Source organism: Acinonyx jubatus, chromosome C1, assembly GCF_027475565.1.
Source record: "Acinonyx jubatus isolate Ajub_Pintada_27869175 chromosome C1, VMU_Ajub_asm_v1.0, whole genome shotgun sequence".
Classification (NCBI taxonomy): Eukaryota; Metazoa; Chordata; class Mammalia; order Carnivora; family Felidae; genus Acinonyx; species Acinonyx jubatus.
In genome coordinates, this window is record NC_069381.1 from 47971556 (window position 1) to 47983873 (window position 12318).

At 43.6% G+C, this 12318-nt stretch overlaps 1 protein-coding gene across 16 annotated transcripts in view; it reads left to right on the forward strand.

The window, feature by feature from the left end:
* Nucleotides 1-12318, forward strand: part of FGGY (FGGY carbohydrate kinase domain containing) — a 447559-nt gene that overhangs the window by 304608 nt on the left and 130633 nt on the right. For all 16 annotated transcript variants that reach the window (XR_008294918.1, XR_008294919.1, XM_015072330.3 and 13 more), the window contains one exon: nucleotides 6115-6262. Coding sequence is in view for 14 of the 16 variants with exons in the window: in XM_015072330.3 (XP_014927816.1) it covers nucleotides 6115-6262 (148 nt within the window). In the remaining 2 variants the exon portion in view is untranslated. The remainder of the gene's footprint in view (nucleotides 1-6114; nucleotides 6263-12318) is intronic.

A 12318-nucleotide genomic window follows, 5' to 3' on the forward strand; every position in this document is an offset into this window, starting at 1 on the left:
GGTGTTGAGGTGATGGATGGGAACTCTTTCAGGTGAGGAAGCCATCTTTGATGGGGTGACACTTGTGCGGGACTCTGAATAAAAAGTGGAAACAAACCATGACTCAGTGGGTTACGTGGCAACCCAAGAGTATATAAAATAACGAAGTCTGTTTATCAGTACTTGTTTCTGCAGTTTCAAGTAAGATTTGCCGATGGCTTAGCTCTGAGACAGGGGTCTTCTGTTTTTGGAGCTCCCCAAGCCATACCAAAATACCTGAGGAACAGCAAGGCCCCAGGCCTTGAGGCAGCAGCCTGCTTGGGGGGCTCCAGGAGACTATAAAGGCCCTTGTGGCTGGACCAGACGGGGAGGGAGTTGGGAACAGGTAAGGGCTTGAAAGTTAGCCAAGGCCAAACCATGGAAGTCATTGAAGGTAACCATGAAGACCCTGGCTTTTATTCAAGGTTTTCATTTCTGAGCCGGAGGAGAAAGCCACCATCAGATTTCCCTTAGAAGGATTGCTTTGGCTGCTCTGTGGAGAGGACACAAGACCCTTTTGGTGGGGAGAGAGGAACAGAGTAGAACAGAGGGCCCCTAATGTCAGCAAGCTCTCAGTCTACCAAAAGGGGACGACTGTAATCAGACGCCCAGCCTGTTGTGAGTTACTGTTACAGAGGTCACTGCAAGCAGTGATCATTTCTTGTGCTCTCCTGGTTTCAGGCCCCTTGAGATTACCAGAATGAAGTTTTCCCAAGCCACGTTTTCTCTCCCAACCTTTCTTTTCTCCCACTCTCTTGGATTTTTCTGCCATTTCTGTAGGGACAGTCAGTGTATCTCAATCTGATTTATTTCTCAGACCTTTTTTTTTTTTTCTTTTTGCCGCTGTGATTCCCGTCATCCCACTGAGGATCACTTTCTAACCCCATGGGCCAAATCTCAGGTGCATTTAAAGCTCCTCATTAAAGGCTGTGTATGTTCCACTGGAGCAGGGAAAGGAAAAAGAAAAGACAAGAACATTTATTGAGAACTTGCAGTGTTCCTGACACTGCTCTTTCTGATAGCTCTCTCTCTCTCCATATATATACATACATATACATACATACATATATATGTATAATTTCATTGAATTCTTTTTTTAATCAATAAACTTTATTTCTTTTTTTTCTTTTTCTTTTCTTTTTTCTTTTTTTTTTTTTACTTTGATCCAAATTAGTTAGCATATAGTGCAACAGTGATTTCAGGAGTAGATTCCTTAGTGCCCCTTACCCATTTAGCCCATCCCCCCCTCCCACCCTCTCTCCAGTAACCCTGTGTTTGTTCTCCATATTTATGAGTCTCTTATGCTTTGTCCCCCTCCCTGTTTTTATATTACTTTTGTTTCCCTTCCCTTATGTTCAACTGTTTTGTGTCTTAAAGTCCTCATATGGGTGAAGTCATATGATTTCTGATGAGGAAATGAGGATTAAAGGGACCTCTCCGACTCCACTTCTAAAGATTATTCTCACTTTCCATTGTCCTCTGGTGTTCTCAGATTGCTTCCTTGGCCTTTATGGCTCCTTGAGTCTCGGCCCCTCATTCTGACAACTGGGGCCATCAGTCTGTCAGCAAGTATTTACTTGGGCTCCCCTGAGCTCGGACAGTCATGGAACGAGGGTGATGATATTAACACCTTTCATCCCCTAGGATGTGCCAGGATAATCACTAAATTCTTGATGGCTCTTGAATGAGAAATGTTTCTTAAACAGAAATTAGCTACATATCATAATGCCTTTCTTTGGCTTCTGTTTTGCATGCAAGGATTAGAAAGCACTCGGGGCACTGGGGTCCCCTCAGAAAGACTGAGGACTGTGCTGACTTAGGAAATAAATGCTCCATTTTCTCCCTCTCGGTGGTTACTGTTGCTCAGCACAGTGCCTGGCACATGGAAGGGGGGTGGTGTCCCAAGATATTTTTCCTCTTCCCCGCTCCATTCTGAGGTGTAGACCAGAGTGCCTGGAACATCGTGTCCATATGACTCCAGAGATCCGCCCTTGGCAAACCAGTGGTACAGTGAAACATAGAGTTGTAAACAACCCAGAAATTCCAGTTCTGGTATTCTGCGTTGGAAGACATGTATGTAACACAGTGCCATGTAGGGAGAGCTAGACAATGAATAACATCTTATGCCAGACAAGAAAGTTTGTGCTTTATCTTGAGGATAATGGAGAGCAGCCCCTGAAGGATTCTAGGTAGGGGTGTGAGTCATGATCACAGTTGAATTTTAAAGTTTACTTATTCATTTTGAGAAAATGAGAGAGTGAGAGAGTGTGCGCAAGCAGACAAGGGGCAGAGAGAAAGAGAGAGGGAGAGAGAGAATCCCAGGCAGGCACAGGCCTGTTAGCATAGAGCCTGACCTGGAGGCTCAATCCCCCAACTACGAGATCATGACCTGAGCTGAAATCAAGAGTGGGACTTGATTTCACCCAGACACCCCCCTCCCCACACCCCAAGTTGCATTTTAGAAGAATCACCAAGGAAGGAGTGTAGGAACCCTAGTTGGGAGTGGGCAAGATTTCAAGAATGGACTTCCAAGAGGAACCATTGGTTGGGTTGTTGGCTATCTGACCTGGAACTCAGGAAAGAAATGAGCAGGAGACACGAGCATATATTTGAAAGTCCTCAGCCCTAGATGGTACCTGGAGCCATGAGAGGAAGATGGGATCATCCAAGGGTATGGAAAGAGGGACAAGTCTCTGGGAGACTTAAGATATTTAAGGGACAAGTAACGAAAGAGAACCAGCTGGAGAGGAGGTACGAAAACCAAAGGAGTATAGTATCTGGAATCAAGAGAAAGAGAACCAGTGAGTAAGAAGTGGTCAAATGGTACAGAATGAAAGAGAATTCAAGTAAGATAAAGGCAGGAGATGGTCCATTGGAGTTGGAAGCAAAGGCTATCGCTCCTCACTGTGGGACCAGTTTCAGTAGACTACGTATTGCAGCGGGTCAAGAGGTGAGGAACTGAAGACAGACAGACTTCCTCAACTCCTAGAAAGGACATACATGTCTTCTTCTAGACCATGTATTATGATTTTTGCTTTGAAATTATGGTCACTACACTTCTGGGCAGCCCAAGAATCCAAAGAATTAACTGATTTATAGAGAGGGAGGAGAGAGTAGAGATTCCAGGGGTGCTATCCTCATCTAAGATTATAAATAATAAAGTCTGTGAACAGTCTTCCCTGACTCTTGGATGTTTCAAAGCTAGAAATGAATTTCCTACGAGGGGAAGGGAGGGGGAACTATTTATTCATTACCTCTCATTGTACAGTGCTGAGGCTCTATATTGAATCTTCACAGCAGCCTGTAAGGGAAAAGAATTAGTCCTGAATATAGAAAAGTTAATGAAGCTTAGGGAATTTGTATACCTGACCACCCAGCTGCTACACAGTGAATATACTGTGTGAAGGTTGCGACTGTGTTTTCTTCAACATATGCAGTGGGACCGGGGCAGCAGGAATTTCTCCCTCTGACCGAAGATACATGAGCCTGGGGGTTGTGAGAGGGAAGGAGAAGCACACACTTGAAACAGTTGATGTGTGAGTCCCGAGCTGGGAGAGGTCAGACCGCCATTTGAGAAGGAATTGGTAAAAAATAAAAACATAAAAAATAAAAAAAAAATACAAAATGAAACAAAGTCAGAACCAAAAAAGGCATCATGTAAGGTTAAAATTATGTGAATAATGATGTGCATTTGTTATTATAATGTTTTCCAAGTGCATTTCATTTTGAATGATATACTCAGATAGCACACATGGTAAGGTATAATTGGAAAAACGTGCAGGAGAATGGCCACATTCAAAGAATAAACATACAGCTGTGAGGAGGTTAGGAGTCAAAGGGGTAAGCATATGGCCCGTCCCCCAGGGATCTCATTAGTGCATGAGTGACCATATATGTAAGAGGCTAAACGAATCTCACTGTTTGCAAAGACCCACGGTAAATGAGACAATGACAAATCAATAGTAATTAGGCCTATAGGTTCTTATTGACCCAGATGTCTGAAACCAAATGCCCTGCCCTAAGATTCCTTGAGAGGCAAATGAAAAGATTTATAGATGTGTGCTTTAAAAAAAAAAAAAAAAGCCCTTCGCTTTAAGTGCAGTGATGGTATTCTGAAGTCGGATGTTGCTAGAATCAGTGCAGACTCTGGATTCTGGCTCGGATGGACGTTCCTGTGGCTTTTGTGGTCAATGTTCCTTTTGGACCGTGAGCAGAGAGAGTTGGGAAATAGAAAACCAGGATGTGATCGTATTCTGCCCAGGTATATGGCTCCGGCCCTACCTTCCAGGGAGGCCTCCAGGATCCTCTCCTAACACTGTCAGAGAATCATGCTAAAGCAGAGTTCGAATGTGGGCTTTGACAAGTCTTTTCCAATCTGGGTTACAGATATGGCTTCAGAATCCCTCAGAGAAGGGTTTGTTTAAATTTGAACTTGGTCACTTGTCTTCACTTCTTTGAGCATCTTGCATAGGCTTGCACACGTGCACACAGACATACTCCCTCACTCTGGCATTTACATGGAGCAGTTTTGGTTTTCTATCCTTCCTATAGTGGAGTTCCACATAAAATTTTTATTTAAACAAGGGGACCTGGGTGGCTCAGTCGGTTAAGCGTCCAACTTCAGCTCACGTCATGATCTCACAATTCGTGGGTTTGAGCACTGCGTCAGGCTCTGTGCTGATGGCTCAGAGACTCGAGCCTGCTTCGGATTCTGTCCCTCTCTCTCTGCCCCTCCCCCACTTGCGTTCTGCCTCTCTCTCAAGAACAAATAAACATTAAAAAAATTAAGAAAAATTTTTATTTAACAAAAGAGTTTGAAAAACACTGCTCTAGTTGTTTGTTTCTTCCTTTAATGTTAGTTTAGAAAACTTTTGGGAACTTCATGGGCTCCATGGGAACATTCACAGTGTCACAAAACTGGAATTAGAAATCTCTGAGGGACACTCCTAAAGCATTTTTGCAATTCAAATACTGTCATCTTGAGTTCCTTAGATATTACCCTCCCTTGGACATTGATTTCCTATACTTTTCTTCCTGCCATTGTTCAAGCCGTGAGATCTTTCCAAGGTCACCAGTGGCAAGAGGCATGGATGCCACCCTCTGATAAACCCACTTTCCTCTAGAGTCATTGGTACAAGACTTTGAGAATGAAGCACACTTAAAGAGGGGAAGGGCGACCAAATTTAACCTTTGTGCCTTGCAGTAAGATTCAGCTCCGTGAGATAGGTATTATGATACCCATTTTATATGGGATAACTGAAGTTCACAGTGGGAGAGTTACTGGCCCATGTCACCCAGCTACCGATCTGAGCCCAGATCTACCAGAGGGCCAGGGCCAGGACTACCGTAGCTCTCAGTCTCCTCACCTCTGTCTCCCTCTCCCCCAGACATGTGGAGACTGAGAGGTAGTATGACTCCCTCATCCTGCATCCAAAGAGACTGAGCCTTAGAAAGGAGCAAGAACAAACGTGACGCCATTTGGTGCCTTTGGGTAGGAAATCAAGTCTCCTAATTCCTGATCTAACTGCATTCCTCTGTGCTGTCACTTCCTGTGGCCCAGCTCCTATGCTGAGTCCAAGAACTTAGGTTTATACTCGTCACCCCATCATTATTGTTACAATTAGCAATACAGATTTTTTAAAAATCCTTTACATATGTCCACTATTGTCCCGTTTACAAAATACCGTATCTTCACATGCATAGCCTCCTTTGATCTTGACAATAACCATGAGGTAAGTTGGACAGGGATTATGATACCTGTTTTTACAGATGCGAAGAAAGTGGTTCAGAAAGTTTGAGTAACTTTCTCATGGTCACACACCTACTAGGGGTAAAGCCCCTCCTGGCCCTGGTCTTCTGATTCCAAGCCTTTCCGCTTTGCACCAGGACATGCTGCCTGTTCTTGGTGATGGCACTTCATGATCTGAGAGTACGGAATGCTAGTTTCTGGGGGTTTGGGTAGTTTCTTTGCTGAAGGTTGGGGACTCTGCTTTGTTTCTGGATCTGATAGGGAAGTACAAATCGTTTCTTTCTGCCGAAGAGTTTGCCTCCCGACCCTACCCCCCCTTTTGAAAACAAAATCAACGTCTCTTCCAGATGCCAAAGTGTATATGCATATTTGAACAGTCACCTGGATCTGATTAAGAAGGCTCGGCCTGTGGGTTTCCTCACTGTTGATTTACATGTTTGGCCAGACTTCCATGGCAACCGGTCTCCCTTAGCAGATCTGACACTAAAGGGCATGGTAAGTAACAGCCAGTCCTTGCACGAAGGTGCAGGCAGGCCAAAGGTCTACAAAGTTGGGAGGAAGCAAAGTGAAGGGAAAGGAAAAGAGGAAAAATAAACAAGGCGGGGCAAGGGCACACAGGCTTCTTGCAGATGCATCGCTTGTTGCGAAGGCCCTTGCTGCTCCATAGGATGAGCTGCTGAAAGTTCTCATTGTTGCCGAGCCAACCTTGAAAGCATTAAAAGCAGTATTTCTTACATTTAGCTACTGCTGCCTCTTTGTCCTGTGGAGCGGCTGGAAGTCATGAGCCCCTGCCTTGTGATTTTTTATTCACATCAGTTTGCAGAGTCATGTTTTCTGTCTCCATCCCCAGGCTGCCCAGTAAATAAGTGGTAAATATTGCCACCCATGGTCTTGATTGCCATAACCACATGTCTGCTCAAGCTCTGAGTCAGAGCTGTTCCGAGTGCATGTTAACATTATTAGGATTTCAGATTAAGCTTTGCTAAAAGGAAAAGAAAATTAGTAACTTACACTGATGGATAAATTCAGCTGCTGGTGACCTTTGGGGTCACTGATGGTACAGAAGATTTTGGGCCCTCCTTTAGGAGCCAGGATCAACTTGTGGCAGAGTTCATAGCCTCCTAAACTAAGATAGAACACCCTGGTGGCCAGGCAAGATTAGGTGGCTGAGTGTAGGTAGTATAGCCATTGAGAATCACATTTGAGGTTGGAAGAAGCACGTTCAAGCTAGAGAAATAGAACTCAACTTCAGTTCCCGGAAGCCAAGAGAGGCCACAAATAGGAAAATAAACCAGGAATTCAGAATCCAGGAAGATGTCAAGATGCCAAGAAGTCAAGAAGCAGAATGTGCAGTGAATGGAGGTGGGAGTTCAGAATGGAGGCCAAACCTGGCAATTCAGGGTTTACACTGAGTGATGGTAGAACAGGCGGCTGGCTTTGAGACCTTCGAGACTCAAAATTCTATGGTTTTATGACTGATTGTATTGAGATTTTTAAAATGTTTTTATGATGCCAGTAGGAAGACCTGATCTTTATTTTCATTACCTAGTTGATACAGTCAACTTCTGCCAATAAAAGGGGAGTTGCAGGAAAAGAAAAGAAAATGGGACATAGCCAAAGTTATGTCTGTCTGGAGTCCATGAAGCGTGCCCGCACCGCCGACAATGAGCTTGGCCTCCTTACTTGGCCTGCAGAAGCAGAAGAGGAAAGTTGGGAGAGGGTCATGTGGCCACAAGCTGCAGCCAGAAAGCTGCCCTTGCAGATAACTGACTCCTGGGTACCAACAGGTTGGGGTAGAACACATTTTGTGTGGATACAAGAGTGAATGACTTAACTGGAGACAAATACCTGAAGCCAAATGTAATGGGCCTTTAAAATGTTCACGATGTTAAGAAGCATGACCAGTTCATAAGATGACCCCACAACAGTGCAGGGCTGTGGAGTGAAATGATCATGGGTCTGGAGCCCATGGCCTTGGATCTGGAGTCCTTCCCCCTCTTGCCAACTTCTGTCATACCCAGCTTCAATACCCAGCATGGCAGGACTCATGGCTCCCAGTGTCTTTTCTCTGTTCCTTAAAACCAAGCCTGACACCCAAAGACTTAAGAATTGCCACCGTAAGGATATTCTTATAAAGGTAACGTCAATCCAAAGTGTAATTCCAAAGGAGCCAATGGAATGATTTCATGAACGCCTGTCTCATTATAACAAGTACAGCTAAGTACATGCTTACCAAAGGAGGCTTCTTACACGGGGACATACTCCCAATTGTATCAGAAGATCCTAGTATGTTTACTTTTTAAAAAGTTTTACAAACATAACTCACATCTCATGTACTGTTTCTTAACACTGATTTCCTTTTGTAACTGGCCTTGGGTTGGGCTTACATTGGAATAGCTGTCTCTCCATGAATTTACATCACATCACTAGAAGGAGAAGGTGACCTTGGTAAGACAAAAGGAAGGAAATTCTGGACTAAAAATTTCTCCCGGTATTTCTTGCTTTTTTTTGAGAGAGAGTGAGGGGCAGAGGGAGAGAGAGAGAGAAGGAATCCCACAAGGGGCAGAGGGATTTTTTTGAGAGAGAGGGAGGGACAGAGAGAACTAGGGCTCATGTTCACCCGAAGTGGGGCACAAGCTCACCCGATGCAGGACTCGAGATCACGAACCATGAGATCATGACCTGAGCCGAAGTCAGAGGCTTAACCGACTGAGCCACCCAGGCACTGCCCCCGCCAGTATTTCTTTCCCTCAGTTTCAGATAACATCAAACTAATCACCCTGAAATCTCTACTGTCATGTTGTCCTTTGTCAGAACCTGCAGTGACTACTATCTCCAGCACTCATTTAGTAGATCTTTATTTTTTACCTAGAAGTGCCTAGCACTGCCGTAGATACAGTAAGGTACAACAATATGTATATTCACAGAGCATGTTTCAAGGGAGGGAAGGGAAGTGCTTGATAGAATGTCTACTTAGCAACTGTAATTGTCAGGATATTCCCAGTAGAGAAGGAAACCTATGTGATTTCTTCTTTTGGCTTCTGAAACATTTCTCTGGACATATACTAAGTACTTAATATGTACTTAATTGACAGTCAACATGGAGATAAGAAAGAAACCATGTATTGCTTTAAAAACATACATATGAGCAGTTGGCTAATATTAAACAGATTGGTTGCTGCTCTTAGTATCCATATGATATGTATTTAATACCAATATTAATGTCCAGGTAAATGAAGCCAAGAGGTTCCCATTTTATCCTACTTATGAAGACATTTGCTTATCAACTAAGTAATTAAATATTTGAACTAATACAGGCCTTTTATAGTTGCTGGGTGATATAAGAATAACTAGATGTAATTCCAACCATCAGGACTATTACTGTCGGGATGGGGGACTGGGCAGACAGAATATATAAACAGGTGATACTGGGCATGCCAGCTGCAGGTGCCACTTACTGTCCAGGGTTCCCTAGATGTGTGGGAGATGACTGCCCAGCCTAGTCTCAGAGGTCAGGACAGGCTTCAGACAGGAGGTGACATTGACACTGAGTGAAGCAAGGAAGAGGGTTTGGAACCAGGAAAACCATAGTAAATGCAGTGTTCTAGAGGGGAGGAGAACATGGAACATGAACGCCTCCAAGTTTGGTTCCCTGCATCATTATCTAAGCAATGATAGATTGCATTTAGCATTTTATCTTGGTAGTAAAAAAAAAAAAAAAAAATCTCAAGAGAAGCCCTGGACCCTCTCTGTACTTCTGCTTTCTAGCACTACACTCTCCCAGTTCTTTATCCTTCGCTCGGTTGACTCTTGTCTCTTATCTTTGTTATTCATTCATTATTGATCACCTACTACAAACACAAAGAAAAAAAGAAACTGTGGGTGTCCCAAATTCACATAAAATCAGGGAGATAATTATTGCGTGCATGTGAGTGTGTGCATGAACATTACGCAGTGTGATACTTGTGATGCAGGTATCTGTGCAAGCCAAAACAGGCGCTCAGTGGATGTCTGACTTTGAATGATTTTTTTTTTTTTATGTGGCATTTGGGTAGTAAGACCTGATGCAGACTTCCTCTTCTTCATTTGAAAATACATGTGAGGATGCAAAAAAAAAAAAAAAGGCATAAACTCGCACTGACTTTGAAAATTAACATGTCATTCAACTAGCAACACCAGCACCAACAGTCGCAGAGAGAATCTGGGAAGAATTTTTAGAATCTAAAAGACTAGCTGGAACTTGTTTCATAAACATAATATATGACATATAAGCAAAGTGAACCTCTAGCCTTGCAAGAGGTTAGACCTACCTTCTGCTCCTTGGCTTAATAACGCAAGGTGCCTTTAAGCCTAAGAACAGGGTAGGCCTCCCTCTATGCTGCTGCTGATGGTTAGGGTGTTTTGCTTTTTTGGAAGCAGCCAGTGAGTTTAATTTCCCAGAACTCTCCCACAACCCCAGACCTTATCTTCCCTTTCAGTTCAATCCATCAGAAAACTGCCAACCCAAGAGGCCAGCTGGGCAGGAAGACCCATCTGGGATGAATGCTGCTGCCCTACGTTCTGAGGATCCCGAGTAAAACTCTGTTAATGGGAGTCAACATTAGGAAAAGCTGTGAATTTGGAGGAGGGCTATTGGTTTGCACATCTGCTGCCTGTTCTAACGGTAGAAAACCGGGTAGTGGTGAGGCCACCAAAGCTACCCAAAATAGAAGCTGCTAATTAAAAAAAAATTTTTTTAAATAGGGGCGCCTCAGTGGCTCAGTCGGTTAAGTGCCAACTTCGGCTAAGGTCATGATCTCGCAGTGGTCCGTGAGTTCGAGGCCTGCATCAGTCTCTGTGCTGACAGCTCAGAGCCTGGAGCCTGCTTTAGAATCTGTGTCTCTCCCCTCCCCCTCCACCGTCTCTCTCTTTCTCTCTCTCTGCCCCTCCCCTGCTCATGCTCTGTATGTTTGTCTCTCAAAAATGAATAAACATTAAAAATATTAAAAAAAAACTGCTAGACTCTGGGAACTGGCAACTAGCTTTAGATCTGAGGAGGCATATCCAAGTTGCAGTGAGTGGGGCAGACAGTAAATCATGTGTACTCTCTGCTGGGAAGCACTGAATATGTATAGCTCTCTAGTTGAAATGAATAAAGAAATAATAAAGTGAGTCCATTAGAAAACAACATGTTGCATACAAAGCAAAAAGAAGTACCATTAGAGCACAGGGAAAGGCCTCTTAAAGGATTATTTACTACTGAAACCAAAAGAAAATATTAAAAAGACTCGGCATATTCAGTAGGTTGGTTTTGTTTTTTGTTTTGTTTTTTGTTTTTTGTTTTTTGTTTTGTTTTTAAAGGCACATCTCTATGGAATAGGACAGAAACTTAGTGGGGGGAAAAGTGAGCTCAGATGGAAAGCCAGTGGAATGAGGAAAAAAAAAAAAAGGAGATGATAAAGACAACTAAAAATACAGAATAGCAGAATTAAAACCTGCATTGAAGTCAATAAAAAACAATTTTTACAGAAGAAAATAAGATCACAGCTGCCATATGACCTAGCGTATATTTTACATTTATTAGAAAAAAAAATTTGAGGATAGGGACTACCTATGGCTTGTTTACTTTTTAAATTTCAGCAGTGTTTAGGGGTGCCTGGGTGGCTCAATTGATGAGGCGTCCGACCTCAGTTCAGGTCATGATCTCACAGTTTTCGGTTTGAGCCCCACGTTGGGCTCTGTGCTGACAGCTCAGAGCCTGGAGCCTGCTTCAGATTCTGTCTCCCTCTCTCTCACGCTCTGTCTCTGTCTCTCAAAAAATAAATAAACATTAAAATTTTCAGCAGTGTTTTTAGGTCAAAGACAGGCATCGAATAATTGCCTTATGGCTAAGCAATTATTTCCGTCTTTATTTGTCAAGGGACGAATGAACCGTGACCTGCCTAAAGTCATAACGCCAAGAAATGGTCTGCCTAAATAAAAATGTGAGTCCTGACTTTGAGCAAGCACACCCCCACAGGCTGCCTTAACTCATAGCTCTTTACTCTGCACGATACACTAGTGACTGTGAGTTGGGGGTCCTAACACCCATCTCACACGTGGTTTCATACCAAACCACACTCCTCATCCTGGTCCTCGCTCCCCTTCTCTGAAACCTGGCCCTCTTCCTTTCTCCCATGTTTGTCCTTACCCTGGCCCTTGGATTTAAGCTCTGACCTCTTTCTCTCCTCAGTAATGGTTCTTGTTTCCTTCACACCCTTACGGACTCAGATTTCAGAAGTAATCAGCACTCCTGCTTTGACCTGGCTGTAAACTCTTCTGCTTTAGAGCTGCCTGCCCTCAGAAGTAGGAACAGGGCATAACCCAGGAATCCTTCCCTTATGCGTGAACACATCATTTTCTTTTGTTCTGGTAACAGTTGGCTCCTGCCTATGTGCATGGCTGCTTCATTTCTCCTTCTGTGATTGACCTGTGGCACTAGGCTAAAAAGAGGTAGAGGCTAGGGATGTGGGCAGCTTAATGGTGTGCCTGGACCAAGTAGACATCTATGTAAATATTTCTCCTTTCCACTT